Source organism: Stegastes partitus, unplaced genomic scaffold (assembly GCF_000690725.1).
Source record: "Stegastes partitus isolate 25-593 unplaced genomic scaffold, Stegastes_partitus-1.0.2 Scaffold842, whole genome shotgun sequence".
Taxonomy (NCBI): domain Eukaryota; kingdom Metazoa; phylum Chordata; class Actinopteri; family Pomacentridae; genus Stegastes; species Stegastes partitus.
Window position 1 is genome coordinate 272,314 of NW_007578573.1, and position 20,381 is coordinate 292,694.

Genomic DNA, 20,381 nt, shown 5'->3' on the forward strand with positions numbered 1-20,381 from the left:
CCGTGCTTCATCATGATGCTGCCACCACCGTGCTTCACCATGACGCTGCCACCACCGTGCTTCATCATGATGCTGCCACCACCGTGCTTCAGTGGGGATGGTGTGTTTGTGATGATGTTCAGTGTTTGGTTTCCACCAAACATAACATCTAGTCTAAAGGCCAAAAACTCAAATTTTGGTCTCCTTAGACCAAAGAACCTTGTTACGTTTGACTTCAGAGTCTCCACATGTCGTCTGATGAACTCTAGTTTCTAGTAGCTCCTTCAGAGGAGTCATAGGAGTCTTGGTGGCCTCCCTCACTTGTCTCCTTCTAGTACCTCCTTCAGAGGAGTCACGGGAGCCTTGGTGGCCTCCTTCACTCGTCTCCTTCTAGTACCTCCTTCAGAGGAGTCATAGGAGTCTTGGTGGCCTCCTTCACTCGTCTCCTTCTTGCTCGGTCACTCAGTCTCTGAGGACGTCCTGCTCCAGTCAGATCTACTCGTGCTCCATGTTCCTTCCATTTCCTAATGATGGATTTAACTGGACTCCAGAGATGTTCAGTAAATGTTCTGGTATCGTCTCCTGACTGAAGCTTCTCAACAACCTTTCCACAGAGTTCTTGGAGGGTTCTTCAGTCTTCATGGTATAGTTCTATCCAGGAGTACTGATCCACCAGTGACTGGACCTTCCAGATACGTGAGTCTTTATACTACAACCACTGAGACACATTCACTGACCTCAGATGATGCGTTTACTGACTGTTGGACTTTTAGCACCAACTGGCTGCAGCTACATCAGAGTCACTTCACAGGAGTATCTGATAATAATCTGGATAAATCTGTTTTCTCTTTGACCTGAAAGAGTCCTTTCTGTAAATTCTTGTCAAAAAAAAAGCCGAATTAAATCGTCTGTGATTCAGCGCTGAGAAGAACTCAAACAGAACCCTCTGAGGGAGCAGAACCGGTTCTACAGGAACCGTAAAATCAGCTTTATGGCAAATATCCTAAGTTTCAAACGGCAGCGTTTCCTGCGTCTGTGCTGCTGTTAGAGTTTGATTTCAGGCGACTTCATTTGTTTTTTTATTTATCTCCCCTCCTGCGCTGCTGTAAACATAAATCACGGCGAGCGGCGCCCAGAGCTCATATAAATGTCAGGACAGACAGCGGAGCTCATAAACCTCTAATTTGATCTTTATTCATCTGGGACACGGCGTGAATAAAAGCTCACCTAGTAAATCATCATTTTCTGCTTTCTGTCAACACAGAGGGAGAGGGAGAGACATCAATCAGCAGGCCCCGCCCCCTGCTGCTCGTTAGGGAGCGCCACCTCCGATTGGCCGACTCGCCTCCAAAACCTCGTTAGACACTAAAACCCACGTCAGGCAGCTTTGTTGGGAGATAATACATATGAAAGGATAATTCATTAATTATTTATGAACAAATTCACCTTTAAACGACTACAACATGCAGACGACGTTATTTTAGCTGCAAGTTATTAAAAAAATCTGATCAACAAACCGACAGGATGACGTTTATTTAAAGATAAAATCAGACAGAAACCAGAAAGAAATGACGAATGAATCCACGTTAACGAGCTGAAGTCATCAAAACATGAAGAGTTTAAACATGATTACGGGTTCGTTAGTTAACGATTAACTCGTACTGTTTCATTCACAGCTGCTGTTTGGTGTCAAATATTAAAGTCTGAGTTAAAACACGTCTAAATGGATTTAAATCAGAATCTTTGGACAAACGTGATTAAACAGAGAATTTTTAAACCATTTTTGTTCATTCGTGTTTCATTTATTCGGCGCATTTTACAGAAATAATAATAAGATCCGATGATTTCTGTCAAATAGAGGAACACAGACTGGGTTTTTTATTTTTCTGTCTGTCAGAAGAACTCGAAGGTTCATTCTGGAAAAAAAACAAAAAACTGTTTTTGTTCCAGTCGATGAGAAATAAAAATAAAAAGCGAGTTTACGGGTTTTAACTCTGCTGGTGAATATTTACACGTTTAATACACGTTAACGTCTAATCTGTGCTGTACAGGCCTCCACATGCGTCTGACTGACTCGTATTGACGATAAAACAAGTTATTGATCAATAAAATCATCATTAATTAAAAGGTCAAAGGTCATAATTAGAAGAAGTCGATCAAAGCAGGAAGTCTGCCGTCGGTCCGAACGTCCTCGTCGTCTCTCCTCCCGTCTGACGAGTTAAAACCGACCAGCGACCGGTGGAGCTTTACTGCCCCCTGCTGCCTCTCAGCAGGAACTACACCCGAAGGCCGAGTCGGTCCACAAACCCAGCCGGCGTTCAGCTGCACGTTTACGGAGAAAATCCTGAAGTGATTATCAGTGAAATGGAGGGAAGCGGTGAAAGGAGGCTGCTTGTTGTAGTCAGAGATTGATTCAGTGGAAAATAGTTTCAGTTTTCCCACAAATACGACCGAAAACTCTTCATTTGTCGTCTTTAACTGAACCTGCTGAGATGAAATCACTGGTTTTACTGTCGGGACTAATTGAACCGATGAGTAGAAAACATGAAGCAGCTTTTCCACATCTGATGGTGTCGTTTATTTGACATGTTTACGATGATGTTTGATCCGATCGGTTGGTGTTGGAGCTTTATCGTCCTTCACCAAATCCAATCAGTAAAAAAAAGAATAAAAAAGGAAACATCAGTTTAGTCTTTATCGGCTGTTAGTCTGCAAATTATGGATAAAAGTGCAAATTTATTGAAGTAAAAATCAGTTTCGTTTGCTCAGTTATTGACCCTAAAATCAAAAAAAGGAGATTTTCTGTTGCTGCTCCGTTTAAATACACAATAAATAACATAAAATACGACATTAAATTAGACACTATGAACCCAGAGAACTCACCAACGAACACTTCAAACATCTCAGAAGCCGGAGGAGACGCTGTCAGACAGAAGGAACGTCGTGTCGGCTACGATTTCACACTTCAGTAAAGTTTCACTTAAAATATGGAGAAAGAAGCGTCGGAGCGTCTCAACCAGGAATCACAGAATATGTAAATAAAATAAAGAAAAAGCTTTTATGATCAGACATTTAGGTCGCGTGCGAGTAGATGTGGCGCCACTTCGTTATGTTTCAGCGTGTTTTAGGCATTTTGTGTGAAAAAAAAAGATTAAATTTAGTCATAATTAGAGAAGAAATGTGAACATCCTGCAAGAACGTGTGAATATAAAGTCATGTAACAGCAATGCAGCTTTTATTTATGCAGGTTTGCAAACGGTATTTAATTAAAAGTCTAATATTCGGTGTGTTTAAATTATTTGTAAAATCGCAGCCTTTCAAAGTAAAAGCTGATTTTAATAAACACTCGTCAATATGATGAAAAAACAGGAATAATATCCTAATAATAATAATAATGTTATTCTCTGTGTGTGTTTAAATTCATGTTTGAATTGAAATTATTTTTTTCTTTATCTGTGTTTCCTTTAATTGAAGCTAAATTATCGTGTTGGGACGACTTTATTTTATTTTAATTATCTGGAATTTACGACCTCATGAAGTCGAGCCTGAACATAAATTCTACTTCAGTCAAAAACACGTTTTATTTCTTACTGCTGGATGAAGGATCTTTGGGCAAAACGTGGGAATAAAAGCCCTAATTGTGCTGCTTATTTTGAAAAAACCAAATCTAATTTTATCAATTAGCTGCTTCAAATATCCGTCGCTCTGTTTTTTATTGAACACAAACGGGTCAGAACATGTTTTATATCCGACCGTCGCTCTCACCGCAAAGTTCAAACATCTCATGAATTATAAAAAATACTTACAGGAGAAAATCGTAGCGTTGCTCAGATTGTGACGGATTTAATTAAAATCTCTGGTCACTGATTTAAATCTAAATCTGCAGCAAATGATTGAAAAGCTTCTGGTTGTTTCTGTGACCTTCTTCTTCCTCTTTGTGTGAAATAAATCAGTTTTAATGTAAAATAATCAAATAATTTGTGCCTTTTTGTTTTTAATTCGAGGGTTAATTTTCAGGTATTAAAATCTTATAAAAGGAATAAAAATCGTTTGGATTTTGCTGTTTTTTTGCCTCCTGGAGGCTCATCGTGGCTCCGAGGCGCCTCCTCCGGCTCCAGAGTCGACCGCGAGCGACCGCCGGGCTTCGGTCGCCAGTTTCCGAGATGCTACGAGCAGAAGGTCGCTGCTCAACAAAGTGGCACAATTTAATTTGTGCGGCAGAACTGCATGGCTGCGATAGACTCGGTAATGAAACCTCTCAGCTCTAAGTTCTGTCTACTTTATATTCACAAAGGGAAACGAGCGAGGCAGCCATCGTGGAGACATGCAAATACACTGATCTCTTTAATACGAGCTTCACCCAATTGGACGGCGGCGACTTTGACAAGCAGAACAAATGCCCTGCGAGCGCAAACATGTGCAGGTCAGGAGGAGCGGGCTGATGGCCGAGGCAGAATTCAACTTTCTTTATCCTCTTTTCAACGCCGCCAGTCACATTCTGCCTGTTCGCTTACTGTTAAATTAGTCATCTGAGATTAGAGGCGGCTTAAGGGGCAAAACTTTTCCTTCAAGCTCTGCAACTTATACCGAACATATGCAAAAACAAAATGTGGAAGTTTGTCTTTGTCGGGAAGTTTTTTTTCTCTTCATGTGGTCGCCTCGTGTCCCAGTCAGCCGTCACAACAACAATAAGAAGCATGTAAATACAGGAAACCTGCGGCCGCCCGACCGGAATAAAAAGCTTAAAGGAGCAGCGCGGAGCATGAATAATGCAGAAAATTAATATAGCGGCGTGTGAAGCCGCCGTTTCAGATGAGACGACATCGCAGCGCCGGTTAGCTTCTGTGTTTTCCAACAAAACGGCGTTTATCAGAGCGACGAGCTGCAGCTTCCAAACAGAAACACAGGATTTTGACACGAGTCGTTCTAAAGTGAACAGGAATTAGCCGCCTGGAAAAGTCTTTATTGTTTTTTAATCTCCATCCAGGAGACGTGCAGCTAAAGGCCACATTAACGGGAACAATAAACCACGCTGACGTCTGACTGATGCTTGTGCTGAACGATGATGACTTCTAATAAATCTCCACTTTGTGTGTCGGCTTTGCTGAGTGAAGATTGATGGAAACGAACGCCGGTTTTATCTGTTTTAATTTAACTTCCATCACTGCATGAGCAAAAAGTAAAGAAAATAAAGTACTACTATATTTCACCATTAACCGGCGACCATGTTTAAGCTTTTAGCCACAATGTCAACTGGTAGCTCTGCTTTTAGCTAACTATATGAACAGGGAAGTGTAGATTTAACCATGTGCTAGCTACATACAGCTAACAGCTAGCTCTACATTTAGCTAACAATTGTTTATCCGTACTTTTAGCTAACACTTTTAACAGTTACCTATATATTTAGCTAGTTAGCTACATGTCGAGACATATAGTTAGCTTAATGTATAACTTACAGTTAACGCTACATTTAGCTAATAATTGTTTATCCATACTTTTAGCTAACAATTTCAACCGTTAGCTAAACATTTAGCAAGCTAGCTACATCTGGTTAGCTACATGTTGAGACATATAGTTAGCTAAATGTACAACTTACAGTTAGCGCTACATTTAGCAAAGTATCTAAAATAAGAACTGTACATTTAACTATGTGCTAGCTACGTACAGCTAACAGTTAGCTCTACATTCAGCTAACAATTGCTTATCCATACTTTTAGCTAACAATTTCAACCATTAGCTATATGTTTAGCTAATGATTTCAATTGTTTATCTGTACTTTTATCTAACACTTTTAACAGTTACCTATACATTTAGCTAGTTAACTACATGTTGAGACATAATGTTAGCTTAATGTATAACTTACAGTTAGCGCTACATTTAGCTAATTATTTCAATGACGTGCTTTCCATCAGGGTCATACTTAACACCAAAACCAAAGTAGTCCCAGACGCCAGATCGGACGGACGGTGGACGATCGTCAACTTCAGCTAACGTCTCAGCAGCTTGGACTGGATGAGTGTGGGAGACGCTCGACAATGCAGCCCGGAGTAGTCGAGCACAGATCCACTGAGGTCAGCACAGAGCGCTTTTTAGACGTTAGCGCTACATTTATTTATACATTTTATTTCAACCATTAGTTACACAATTAGATCAGAATGTCAACTGTTAGTTATACTTTTAGTGAACAGATTTAACCATTAGCTATCTAACTAACAATTTCAGCTGTTTGCTAGACAATAAGTCTTTAATTTAAACCAATTATCCTAACTTTTATTTATCTATTTTAATCTGTTTTGACCACCGCTACCTGTTTTCTCCATTTAAAAGCTATTCAGTCGTTTTATTTTAACTGTTTGAACCATCAACCATACTTTTAGCTAACATTTTAGCTCTAGCTGGAGTTAGCTGGAGGCTAACGTTAGCAGCAACATCGCTAAACTTGCAGGTGAAGGTGGGCGGGCGTGGCAGTCTGCTCTCTAGGTCCACCTTCTTTTCCTAATATGGTTTTTTTCTGCTACAAAAAAAATAAATAAATAAAAAATCCAAGATGGCCACCAGGAAGTAGAAAACCAGTGGGTGAAGAATGACAGTGAGGTACTGTTTGGATAAGCACAACGACATTTGAAGCCATTTTGATTTTAGGTTTTAGTATCTTTGACAAATTCTGAATCATTTTAAACTGTTTGAATTTAATTTAAACATATTTTTACAGTTTTTTTCTCCCTGAGATGAGGTTTCAGTAAAAAGTCCACTCCAGCAGGGTCAGTACCAAGTGTTTGATAGAATTTCACTTTTTAAAATCAATTTAAAAAACAACTAAAACTGAGTGTTTTTATTATAACGACAAGATAAGAACAACTCAAACGAGTTCTACGTAGACGTGATATAAAAACATCGTCTGCTCACGTCTTTACAAACAGCGAGCCGGTGATGAATGAGGAGTTTGTTAACCTGCAGTTTCACCAAACCGTCACTGGGTGGCAGCAAAACGCCACATGAGAACCTGAAAGACTCAGACGAGACTCGCATGAATGGTGGTCCACCTCATGGTTGAAACAGGGTTTAACTCAAAGACCTCCTGAGATGCTTTCATTCACTTTTATTAACAAAACTTTTATTATTTACAAAAAACACTTTCATCTGTTGTCAGTAGAAAAATAAAAAATAGAAACTATCAAACAGATCTTGGAGGAAACTCTGTGTCCATGTCAGAAAGCCGCTGCTGCTCCTCAGTACACTTTGGACCTGCAGGACGAGACAAACAGAGTTAATATTGGAGACGTAGGAGAAGCAGAAGAAGCGTCGCTGGAGGACGGCGTCACCTGGAGAAGGCCGATATGGAGAGCAGGCCGAGCAGCAGCTGGAGGCCGTAGAAGCAGAGCAGCCCGGAGCAGAGCAGGAACTCCAGCCGCAGGACGAAGGTCTGCAGCAGCAGGAAGTAGACGGCCAGAGCGGTGCAGGGCAGCAGGACGAAGACGGAGAGGCAGGAGGACAGCGAGCGCTCACACAGGTTCCCCTTCCAGCCTGGAGCAGAACCAGCACAGACAGTTTATCAGGGACCAGAGTTCTACCTTCAGACTGGGAATGTTCCACAGAGGAGGATCCAGATTGATCACCGTAATGGACTTCATCATTTCTGAGCCTCAGAACTTCATCAGAGCAGCAGATAGACACATGACATTTAGGAGGAAGACATTTAAGTCACTGTGGATGTTTCTCAGAACACTGGACAGACTGAAGACGTCATTCTGGACAGATTTGAGCCATTTTAAGCAAATGTAGGTGGAACCTGTGCCGGATGTGGTGGGTTTGGTGTGAGATGCAGTAAAAGTCACCGTAGAAGATCCGGAGCGTCTCCAGGGCGAGGAAGAGCAGCAGCAGAACCACATCCAGAACCAGGTTGTCCAACGGGTACGGCAGCAGAACCCCTGGACGGACGCGACACCAGGCATCAGCGGGTCGGTTCAGGTCCGAGGACAAGAAGGAAGAAAGTCACTTTTCATTTGTCTGCTTTTGATCTGAGTTCAGAAAAGATGTTTGTCTCTTTGTGGTTGTTTTGTGTCTCTTTGTGGTTGTTTTGTGTCTCTTTGTGGTCGTTTTGTGTCTCTTTGTGGTTGTTTTGTGTCTCTTTGTGGTTGTTTTGTGTCTCTTTGTGGTCGTTTTGTGTCTCTTTGTGTCTCTCGTGGTCGTTTTGTGTCTCTTTGTGGTCGTTTTGTGTCTGTGCAGCTGATTTCTTTGTGGTCGTTTTGTTTTTTAGCACATTCTTAATTTACTTCTTTGGATTTTGTCACAAAACAAAAAAGTCCAGTAAGTCTGTAACTGAAACCTCACATCAGAAAACTGCTAAAGAACGCGTTTTAATCTCGGCTCTTGTAGCTGCAGTGTCGGCTGGAACCTCCTGGAGGCGCCAGAGATCCTTCTACATGGGAAAACTCCTGATATTTAAAACAAAAACGTGTTTCTGACTGAAGTTCATCAGACGACGGCGCCACGAGGAACGCAGAAGGTTTCAGGTTCCTCAGAATATTTTCATTATCGATTACTGAAGAACCACGAAAATGAGAAACGACGTTTACTTCGCTGGTTTGTTGATCAAATGTCCAAACGTCTGTCTCAGATATTCTGGTGTCAGTTGGACTTTAACGTCACAGGGAGCTTAACACTGACTGGACGCAGCGTTCTAACCGGTGACCAGAGCTTTGGACCCTAAATGTTTATTTTCTCCTCAGAAATGTTCATTCTGAAACTGAAACCCTTTCATGTCGTGTCTACGCTGCTGCTGTTTGTGCGGCGCCGTGAGGAAGCAGCAGACCTTTGTAGATGAACATGAGGATCTCCGCCAGGTAGAAGGCGGCGAAGTACCATCCGTTGAGGTAGAAGAGGAGCTGCAGGGGCGTGGACGAGAGCTGAGGAGACACGTCAAGGACACACCACCACAGATTCCCGTCTAGCTTCTCACCTGAAGCTGCCAAACGAGGAATCCTTCAAGCTGTTGCTGCATCAGCTGTCGGGTCAGAACCACGACGCGTCGACACCAGCCGACAGGAAGACTCCGGGTCGGTCGGTGTGTTCTGCTCAGCGGTTACCTGTGTTTACCTGTTTGGCAGCGATTTGCTCAATATTTTGGCAGAACTTTGAGAATCTTGTCTGTTTTCCCGTCTTACCTGTGGAGCCGATTTTCAAGGTTCAGAATCTCGAGAATTAAAACTCCCACAGCCTCCAAACGGGCCGAGGACACCGACGGAACCGCTTCCTGTAGAGCCGTAATGGTTGGAATGGATCCAGCAGAGGTTCAATGTTCGGACCTTGAGAATGGAAAAAGTCCCTGAAAGTGTTTTTATACTGGATGTGTGACCAGTATGGCAAAGTTCTGATGTTTGTTTTTTTGCAGTTCTGACTCGATAACTGTGGAAAATGACTTGAAAAGGGTCCAAAATCAGCTGAAACTGAAACAAAACATCTCAAAATGTGTCTGAAGTGACTCACGATTGGTTAAAGAGGCCGTAAAATAGTTGAAAATGACTTAGAAGAACTCAGAATGATCAGAAAATGACCATAAATCAGTCCAGAATTACTTGAAGTCTGCTCAGAATTACAATCATGATTCATTATTGACCCGTGAAAATGAAAAAAGTTTTAAAAAGCGTGGCGAGGACACAGAACAGCCTCCTGTCGATTTAAATGACAAACTGAGGACACACGTTTAATTAATTGAAAATAGAAGAAAGTGAAACGTTTTCAGATGAAGGTTCCAGTTTTTAGATATTTTAAACTATCAAAACATCAATAAGAGTCCAGTTGGACAGTTTTGTTAACGCTGGACGGGTTTACGGCTCTTCTGAGTTATTTTTGAGACGGTTTTTGGTTTGATTTGAACGTTTTTTAGACGTTTCTTCAGCAATTGTATGAAAATTTGATTTCTTTCAATCTGGTCAATTTTACAGTAGTTTAGGACAGACTTAGTGTGATTTAGGACCAGCTTTAAGTCTTATGGGACGATGTTTGAGTTATTTTGGACACAGATCCAAATGACTGAACGGCTCCAAGAGGAGAAATGTTGGACTTTTGTCCATGAAATTGGGAAAAAAAAAAAAAGTGCAATATTGTTCAAACCAGGATGTTGTTGTGTCTCCAGAGAGTTCCTGTCAGTGTCTGTCTATGGATGGATCCATGGTTCTACTAGAACCAGTCTCTGGTCACATCTCACCACCTGTTGAGGCTCTAACATCAGCAGAACCTGATGTGGTGAAGTTGGACCAGACGAGGTTCTGGTTTTACATGTTCAGACTCAATGTGGATCATTGGTACGAACCAGAACCTGGAGTCCACAGGTTCTAGGTGTTGGTTCTGGATGTGCGGAGCTACAAGATGCTTCATGTTTGTCTTTGGGTGGAAATTCAACAACAAACGAGGCGGATTTTGCTGAAGGTTCCCTGAACAGAGAAACTGATGACGATTCAATAAAAATAATGTTCAAATCCATTATTTAAGAACAAATAATTAAAACGTGTTCTGTGCTGGATCCATTCAGTCCTGAGATCTGCTGGAAGCTGTTCAGAGTCTGTCTGAGTTTTATTTCTGGAGATATCGAACCCTTAAAGTTCTTTTTTAGGGTGAAAGTGTCTCAAAATCCTGCCAAATTATTTAACAGAACTTTTTTAGTTTTAGGTCCCAAATGAGTAACGTGACCAGAACCGGAGACGCTGCAGCAGATTCATGTGAAGGATACGATCGTCTGACTTCCTGCAGAACAACAAGAGGAACACAAAACACAACCTGATTATTGACCGCTTACAGCCCATAATAAGCTTCAGAACGCAGGAGCAACTTAAAACCTTCTCATGAGAATTACTAACCAACATTTTCATCACGTCTTCAGTCCAAAACCCAAAGAATTTCACTTTATAGTCAGGTATGACAAAAGAATCCTGACATCTGGAGCCTCCAAACAATCACAACTTTTCATTTATGTATTTATTTGTTCAGATTTATTCTCAGTAAGATATCAGCAGAGACTGAATTTTAGATTATCAGTCGCTTTCAGCTCAGTGAGACTTTCTGACGTTTCACCGACTCATCAGCAGATTATTATTTATGACATTTATGATGGAAACAGCAGCCAGTTGAGGAACCAAATCTGAGGATCTGCTGTCAGACGACGACAACAGCATCCAGACCACAGCTGATCAGGTTCAGTGTCTACACTCATCGAACCTGGACCTCAGAACCAGGTAAACTGGCTGTGATCTGCTCTGCTGCTGTCTGGATGGAATAAAAAACGCTTTTATAAATAAGACGAGGGTTCAGAGTGTCTCCTTCTTCCACCATCTGCTGCCTGAACATCATTTCAGCTGCTGTCACGTCGCTCTCAGCAGACAGAAAACACCAGAAGGTCCGGATTATTTTTCCAGGCGACGCGACGGTTTTCAGGACATTTTACTGTTTCTGTCATTTGCTGTGAGTTTTGAAGGACTATAAAAAGCAGCTCCTAGTGTTTCTAGGAAGGTTTAAACGTTTAATTTTGGCCATTCTGGTGAACGTTTATTTACATTTCTCCTGCATCCCACCTGAAATCTACAACCCGAGTCTGTTCAGATCACAGTCGGGCTTAAAAAAATCACTTTTTGCTGGTTTTGAAGGCATCATTAGGTCATTTCAGTTAATTTCCTGTTTCATAATTCACTCTACACCCATGGGATTAAGATTAATTTAGCATTAAATAAATAATTACATCAATAAATTATAAAATACTCATATTCATTAAATAATGAACAATTTTTATTTGTATTTAATTCAATAAATATGTAAAATATAAATGAAATAAACAAAAGTAGGCCTTGAAAATGTTTTTTTATATTATAATGAATGTATTTATTTATGATATTTGTTCATATATTTATTTATTTGTTTATTTAAGGGTTTATTTCATTGCAATGTGTATGTAACACACAGGAATATTTATGAATAATGGATGAATTTAGGGATTCTACACACACACATACATATCTATATATTATATGAGTACTGATTGTTGATTTCATTGTATGCCTGCAAATAATGATGATTTTAGGATTAGATATGGTAAACTTTATTGATCACGCAGCAGGTTCATGTTACAGCAGCTAAGTTAGCTTAAGGCTAAAAATAAAAATACAACAACGACTATGTTTCAGTCATAAAACTACAAGAGAAGCTGCTGTTTGCTCAGTAAATCTCTAAAAGGATCGCTGATGAACTAAAGCCTTGTTTCCTTCATCCTTAAAACGAGTATTTGTACAGCATCAGAAGTAGTATTAGTAGTAGTATTGGTAGTAGTACTAGTAGTAGTATTAGCAGTAGTATTAGCAGTAGTACTAGCAGTAATACTAGCAGTAGTACTAGCAGTAATACTAGCAGTAGTACCGGACAGGGCTGAACACTGACATGTTTTCTGTCTCTTCGTTAGCCCCTGTTAGCCTGTTAGCCGGCTGCTAGCTAACTGCTAGCTTCGCGGTTTATTCTCAGCCGCTGTTTGCCGATGAACGTCTTTTAAAGCGACATTTAAACGCCGTAACTTTGGCGAACAGGCGATCTGCACCGACGCTGTTCACTGTGTTTGTTTGTTTGGAACAAAGAACGACATGAAACTTACCGGGCGCCATGTCTGACTCAGTCTGGTTGCCGTGGAAACAGCTTGGGTGGACGTGCTTCTTCTTCTTCTTCTCTGGATAAAAGCGGAGCGGTTTTAATTGAGCGACCTGCTGCCCCCTGCAGGTGGTGAACGGTTACTGCCGGTGTCCCGGACGGCGGCTTTCTGCTGAACGACTTAAATTATCATTTATTTGTTCGTTTGTTTAAATTACACGAACTGTTAGATTTTCTTTTAACCTCAAAGTGATCATAGATAGAGCATCTAAATGTATATAATAAACACAATTGCCTAATATTAACATAATGAGGTAAATTTAAACAACAAGTATATTGGTAGAGTCTTAACTCTACATTTTAAATAATTCAGTAAAATCTTGCATAATAACATTGTAGGGCGTTGACTTTACTATTTAAACTCGTTTGTCTAATTTATGTAATAAATTGTATGAGCGTAATCTAAATATTTATATTTAAATAAACATTGAATTTTATTTATTTAAGTAAAATTGTATTGGGGAAAAATAAGTGTAGCATTGGGAAATTAAAGCCCTGTGACTTTAGATTAGTGTTTTGTTAAATATTAGTTAATAATGTTGAAGAATCTTGACTGTAACATTAAACATTTTTAGGTTAAATGATAAAATAAATTGTATTTTAGGGTTTTAACTTTAATATTTAAATTGTCCAGGATAATTTTCCAATTGAATCATATTATATACACATAACCTTGACATTTCTGCTGCTCATCCACATCAAGTTTGCTTGAAGTTGTTTTTTTTTTTGTTATTACGATGTTGAAAATTATTGTACTTTAGTTTGTTCCTGTTAATTTTCCTTTATATTTTATCAATAAAACAATAGCTAAAAAGCAAATATAACTACTTGTCTTCCCAGAAACTGTTGGTAAAAAGTGTAATGCGAAGCCTTTAAGAACTACATTTTCCAGCTTCCTCCCGCGGCGCCCTGATTGGACGGAATCGTGCGAGAGTTTACGTGGCACTGCCGTGTCCGCGCATGCTCAGCAGTGGTGAGCTCAGTCCCGGCAGGAAGATGGTGTCGGTCCGGATCAGGATGCGGTCGTGCGTGTTTTCAGTTTTGCTGCTGAACTTTTTGTGCAGCTCCGTGTCTTCTCTGTATTTCCACATCGGGGAGACCGAGAAGAAATGCTTCATCGAGGAGATTCCGGACGAGACGATGATCATCGGTGAGTGTCGGCGGCTAGCCGCTAATGCTAACTGCTAGTTCGCCCAACAACTTTAGCTAGTTAGCTAATCGGCTAGCGCGGCTAAAGTTGTGTGTCGTGTCCTCGGAAAGTCTGCAAACACCGAAGTACAGCTCTAGTCAACGGATATTCTTATACAGATTTATTCTCTTTCATTATTTTAATATAAAAAGCAACTTTAGCTACAGTAGAGAGACCAGTTAGCGGCTGATTTGTCATTTAGGGAGTGATATGATGTCAGCTGAATGTATTGGAAATGAACAACTATCCTCAAGTGCATTTATTTGCCACTATTTCTCTGTTGAAGTAGGATTTTGAATGAAGTACTCCTCCTGCTGAACAGCACGGAATAATAGCTCATAACTACACAGAGATATGGGTTAAAATCAGGTCTTGGTCTTGTTGAATCCTCCTTAGCTTAGTGGTTTTGCTGCCAGATGCTAATAAAAGTTAATCCAGCATCATTGTGCAAGCATGAAACTCTCAGTGTGAAGCAGAAAGCAGCTCGTTCCAGCCTCAGTGCTGTCAGGAAGTGGGCCGGCTGTCAGATCAGCGCTTCCTGTTGGACGTGGAGACACAGCCGCCTTCAATTAGGACCATTATTCTCATTGGTGATTGTTTAATGGAGGAATTCATTCGTTGTTTGGGCTCTAAAATGTCAGAAAATAGCTGATAATTAATTAAATAGTTTAGTTGTAATCTTTTCACTTCATCCAGCTTCTTCATTTTTGTTATTTTTAACTCTCCCCTGTTTGTAGGACAATAAATCTATTTTTGTAAAGTCGTGTTCTGCTGTCTGAAGAAATTAAACTATAATTAAACTAATAAAACAAATCAGTTCAACCAGCAGTCCAGTAAAGAACCTGTGAGTCGCTGCCTTTTGTTGAAACAAATCCCAGATAGTTAATGACTGGATTTCATGCCCCACATTAAACTGTGTTCATGTGTTTCAGGAAACTATCGCACTCAGCTGTACGACAAGCAGAGAGAAGAGTACCTGCCGGCCACTCAGGGTCTGGGCATGTACGTGGAAGTCAAGGATCCTGATGACAAGGTGAACACTGAGACTACACATGGACACCAGCAGCGTTTATACCTCTAATGTCACCGTCAGTCAGGATTCATACGCAGCACGTCTGCCGTTGTTTTCCAATCATTTACTGCAGCTCACCGGCTGAACCATGTAACTTAAGCCTCTGTTAGTTTTAGATTTGATGTTAATGTCTTCAAACTGCACCTTTCTGTAGCAGCAGCTCCTCCTCCAGGTTCCTGGACTTTTTCTCATCTTTGAACTGTTTAACTTTGCGACTGAACTCGTGACGCTGTCGGTAGACGGTCAGCGAAATGCAGACGAATGAATGTTAGATGTTGAACACTCAAGACGGAGGAGCTGCAGCTCGTCATCAGTTAGTTTTTTAAAGAGAAATTCTCTCATTGCAGCTTCTTACATGTGAACATTTTCCGGTTTCTTTTCTCCTCTGTGGCGGCAAACTGAATGTCTTTGGACACAACCAGACATTTGTCATGAAGGGAAACTCAGACTGACGATTAAAATATTTGTTATTTGCAGCCATGAGAGATGAACAGTCGACGCCACTGAGACACAAACGGTGGAAATGTGATGAAAACATTTCTCTTAGTTTGAGTTTTTATCCGAGTTCTTGATGCAAAATGATCGCAGCTCAAATGTTTGTCATCTGCCGGTTGTGTAATGAGTCTTACAGACGTGTTTGGATTCAGATCTAGAGCTCGGTCGTCTCCACCTTTAGGAACAGAAACTCAGACTAGAACCCCTCGAGGTGTCGCTGGGTGTTTGTTATGACTCTTGTTTCTGTTCTCGGTTAAACCAACTCGTCTTCAGCCGGACCTGACGTCTCCGTTTGCCTCCTGCAGGTGATCCTGTCTCGGCAGTACGGCTCTGAAGGACGCTTCACCTTCACGTCTCACACGCCCGGCGAGCATCAGATCTGTCTGCACTCCAACTCCTCCAAGTTCTCGCTGTTCGCCGGAGGCATGCTGGTGAGGAGACGGCCGGCGGTCATGAATCGGTTCTGACGCCAAGTCAGACGTTCAGAGAAACATTTGAAACTTCACACAGTAAAAAATAATACATTTAAAAACAGACAAATGTGGTAAATAGTCGTAGAATACGTTAAAAACTGGAAAAATACTGACAAATATCTGTTTAAAAATGTGATTTAAATGATTTAAATATAAAGAAACTTAAATTTTATAATCATTGTTGATAAAAAATTGGTTTTTGAAGTAGACAACAGGAAAAATCTGTAAAACAACAATTAAGACAATCATTTTTCATCTTTACGTTATTTTTCTTTCAAATAACCACAAATGTCTGTAAATAGATTTATTTTTTTGCGGATCTAAAGACAGTAAGAATCATTCAGGTCAAACATTTTGAAAGAACAAACTCCCATCAGCATGTTTTCTGTCCTCATTACGTCCAGTTTTGGTTTTCAGGTTAACACAGAAGTTAATGTTTTATTTCTGTGGATTTATAAGTTATCTGTAATTTAACAAAACAGGAAAATCAGAAAAAATAAGACGAACAATAGTTTGAAAGTTTCATAGAGGAAACGATTAAATCACTTTATTTACAACAGAATCGTTTATTTTATTCAGATTCTCTCCTGTTTTGCTCTAAACTCCAGAACCGCCGAGTATTGAACAATCCTGACATTCAGCAGAAACTCAGGAAGCGTTTATTTAATGTTTCCTGTGAGAACGTCTGTTGAACACTAAGGCTGCTCCGTTGCTTCCTGCAGAGGGTTCACCTGGACATCCAGGTGGGCGAGCACGCCAACAACTACGCCGAGATCGCCGCCAAGGACAAGCTGACGGAGCTGCAGCTGAGAGTCCGGCAGCTGGTGGAGCAGGTGGACCAGATCCAGAAGGAGCAGAACTACCAGAGGGTCAGTCTCCAGGGGGGGAGTGTGGTTCTGTCAGAGGGGGTTTAGGGAGGTTTGTGGACCCCCAAATCTTTAATGTCTGATCAGTGGAATCACGTCTGCTGCTTCCACATCTGAAGGTCCTGATTCAGAAACTTGTGATGTGAGTCAAAGTTTAAGCGGATAGTTGGAGAGGAGACGTGTCGCTCTGTGAAGCTATGGAGCGACCCGCCTCTGAGCAACAACCGGTCCAATCTGATCTACTGCAGACATGTCAAACCGTGGTGGTCCTGGTCAGGTTCACACCAAACATCTGGACTCCATCTGAGCAGAGAATGTTCTCCAGCATCCATCAGGCTTCTTACAGCAAAGTTTAATCTGGAAGTTTAGCTTTAGTTCTGGTCCTCGGTCCATAGAGGTCGATGTTCTGAAGTGTCTGAGCTTCACACTAACTCTGGTCTCCATTGATCAGCCCTGTGCCAAGTCTGAAGCAGCTGCCTTTGTCTGGTGTCCACAGCTCCACAGTGACAGTAGCTGACTGTCCGTGGAGTCATTGTAGGAGGACGACCACTGCAGCCCTGATCAGTGCTGCTGTGGCTCCTTCTGGACCTCCTGGTTCCTGCTCACACTGGGCTGCACTGGGTTCTAGTTTCTGGATCCTTTTCCATCTTTGTCCAGTCTCCCAGTCAGATGATTCTCCTCCTCTGTTCAGGTCTTCTCCACGTCACGTCATTTTAGACCAAATTTAAAGTTATTTAGAGTCACTCTGGACCATTTTCACTTGTTTTTGACTGATTCTGAGTCACTCTGGACGAGTTTAGAGTCATTTCAGGAACACTTTGAGTCATTTTTACTTGTTTTGAACAAATCCTGTCATTTGGGACCAGTTCTAGTCGTTTTGGAGACATTTTGAGCCATTTACATTTTTTTTTTTTTCACTTGTTTTGGACAAATTTCAAGACATTTCAGACACATTTTGAGCAATCAGATGTTTCTGTGGATGCAGACGTAGACAGACCCAGTCCAAGGTTCTGCTGTTCACAGAGACCCAGATCAATGTGTTGGGCTCAGATGGAGTCCAGATGTTTGGTGTGGACCTGACCAGGACCACCACAGTGGATGCATCACTGGGGCCTGAGTTTTCCTTCTGGTCTTTATAAAGTGTTTGTTGTGGGTTGTTCATGGAGAGTTTTCTGCCCCCTGCTGCCCCCTGCTGCCCCCTGCCGTGTCTCCAACCTGTGAATGTGTGCTGAGCGCCCCCTGCTGTCTGTCTGTCCTCCCTCAGTACCGTGAGGAGCGTTTCCGTCAGACCAGCGAGAGCACCAACCAGAGGGTGCTGTGGTGGTCCATCGTCCAGACCCTGATCCTGGTGGCCATCGGCATCTGGCAGATGAGGCACCTCAAGAGCTTCTTCGAGGCCAAGAAGCTGGTGTAGACAGTCCGAGTGTGTGTGTGTGTGTGTGTCTGTGTGTGTGTGAGAGTGTGTGTGAGAGTGTGTGTGTGAGAGTGTGTGTGTGTGTGTGTGTGTCTGTGTGTGTGTGTGTGTGAGAGAGTGTGTGTGTGTGTGTCTGGTCTCTACTGATGGATGCAGTACTGAGCGGCGACTGTCGGAGGATCAGCTGCCGAGGAGGCAGAACGAAGCAGCTGCAGCGTTTCGGCTTGAAAACAACACGTTTGTTGTTGTTGTTGTTGTTGTTGTTGTTGTTGTTTGTCAGCAGCCCTGCGTGTGTCGAGCCCCTCACAGCGTCGGGATCACGTGTATTTATTACAGGCGGCTTCACCTCTCAGATCTGGACCGAACCGGGCCGACGTCCGGCAGGTGTTTGTCTGTTTGTCGCTGTGACGCGTTACTGGAAGCCAGAGTCGGGTTTACAGGTGGAGCCGGTCCGTTTGCTCCCTCGTCTCGTTAGGAATTTACAATCAAGAGTTCTGTGGCTCATTAACTAATCAAAGCTGCTGATTATTTAGTTTATTTGACGGCGACACTTTCAGTTTATTCACAGCGAACGCAGCATCAGTGAGTTTTCACACTTTTGTTGGAGTAAAGATCAAAGCAGGCAGCGACACCAGAACTCGGATTCAGAGGCAAACGAGACTCAAAGCGACGAGTGAGACGCTGCTGAGGTCGTCTGATCTAATGAATCTGCAAATTAGTCTGTTTTTCAAGCAAAAACTGTGAAAAACGTACTATATTTGCAGGTTTCTTGGGTTAAAAAGAGAAAATTCGCTGCTTTTCTTTGTTGTAAATGAAATTCTTCTGGACTTTTGCGCTGACAAACACAAACCTAAAGACTCCACCTTCAGTTTTATAAACCAAACAGTCAATAATCTGCATCCTTTACAAAATAATAAATAGTTTCAGTTCGTTTTTAAGCAAAAAAATCGTGAAAAGGCTCAATTTGTGCAGATTTCTGTCTAAAAAAATGGAAGATTTCAGGTTTTGCTGGGACAAAGTTTTCAGACGTCGCCTCCAGGTTTCAGTTTTATCACCAAACAGTCGACTCGTCACAATAATCTGCAGCTGTTTTAAATCAATGAACCGTTTCTGCCATCGTTGAAGGAAAATTAATAAGAAGAGGACGAATAATGAGAAGATGTTGTTTTCTTTGTCATGCTTCGTTGTAAATGGAACGTTTTGGTTCAGTTTTCTGGCAGTTTTTGATGTTTTCTGAACCAAACAACGGATCGTTTTGTTTACTTTCACGCCGCGACTCTTGGACACCTCTGAGTTTTCATGACGTCTCCGATGCAGTTTGAGCTTTTTTTCTTCTCTTTTCTGTTTGTTTGCTGCGTTCAAATGAATCCGTCGCTTGTTAACGAGCTGAATGTAGCTTCCTGCTTCCTGTGGCTCTGGTTCTGGGTTGCTTCACGATGAAGGAAGAAGAAGTCGCTCTGAGAGGAAGAATGTTTAACGAGCCTGAAAAGCCATTTTTTTTAGCTCCTCCGTGCTGCCGACACATTTTTTTTCACTTTTGAGGTTCGGAAACAACGAAAACCTGCAGAAATCTGAGTTCTCAAACTGACGACGCTGAGAAACAAACGCCCGAAATCGTTCTCAGACTTTAAGACGCCGTCAGTCGTGCAGATTGTTTTTCACTGTGTGCGTTTTTCCCTCCTCGTTTCTTGAGATTTAGTTTTTGTTTTTTAATAATCTCGTGTTTCGTTGCTGGTAGCTTTCAGTTTTCTGGAAACGTTTCTGGGGTAGAATTGAATCAGTTGGAAGAGGGACATGAAATTTATTTTAGAGTGAAGTCTGTCTGAAGTCCGGCGTGAGTGGAGAACGTGTGACGGACAGAGTTTCTTTTATTCTTGTAATATTTCTCACCAGAACTCGGCTCATAAAGTCACTGTGCAGAGTTTTTATATGCTGTAATATGATGTGTTTTCAGGGGGAAAAGTGTTTGAAACATGAATTTGAGAGAAATGCGACTGCAAAGTGTAATAAAATGGAAACCAACACAGAACGGTGTCGCCTGGTTCCTGCTGTCGGGTTTCAGCTTCAGAAAAACTCATCGGTGGACGTTTCATTGGCAGAAGTCAGATTTTTAAGACGTTTCACATCATTATAGGAAATTCTGGAGCATCTTTCTGAGCTTCTTATGATTAAAGTAGAAACATCTCAAAAGTATGGAGCAGTGAGAGGC

At 41.5% G+C, this 20,381-nt stretch overlaps 2 protein-coding genes across 2 annotated transcripts; one reads left to right on the forward strand and one right to left on the reverse strand.

The window, feature by feature from the left end:
- Window positions 1–7,063: 7,063 nt before the first annotated feature.
- On the reverse strand, window positions 7,064–12,638 carry tmem216 (transmembrane protein 216). The gene is made up of 6 exons (XM_008292910.1): window positions 12,611–12,638; window positions 10,709–10,722; window positions 8,792–8,885; window positions 7,815–7,907; window positions 7,302–7,503; window positions 7,064–7,224 (listed from the first exon to the last, which is right to left on the reverse strand). Exons 1-6 carry the CDS (start codon window positions 12,618–12,620, stop codon window positions 7,209–7,211), a joined length of 429 nt encoding a protein of 142 aa, XP_008291132.1. The 5' UTR covers window positions 12,621–12,638; the 3' UTR covers window positions 7,064–7,208.
- A 985-nt stretch (window positions 12,639–13,623) lies between these two features.
- Window positions 13,624–20,201, forward strand: LOC103365467 (transmembrane emp24 domain-containing protein 9). Its single transcript, XM_008292911.1, has 6 exons — window positions 13,624–13,813; window positions 14,785–14,885; window positions 15,725–15,850; window positions 16,615–16,761; window positions 18,023–18,225; window positions 18,290–20,201. The coding sequence occupies exons 1-5, from the start codon at window positions 13,624–13,626 to the stop codon at window positions 18,170–18,172; spliced, it is 714 nt and encodes a 237-aa protein (XP_008291133.1). The 3' UTR covers window positions 18,173–18,225; window positions 18,290–20,201.
- The last annotated feature ends 180 nt before the right edge of the window (window positions 20,202–20,381 follow it).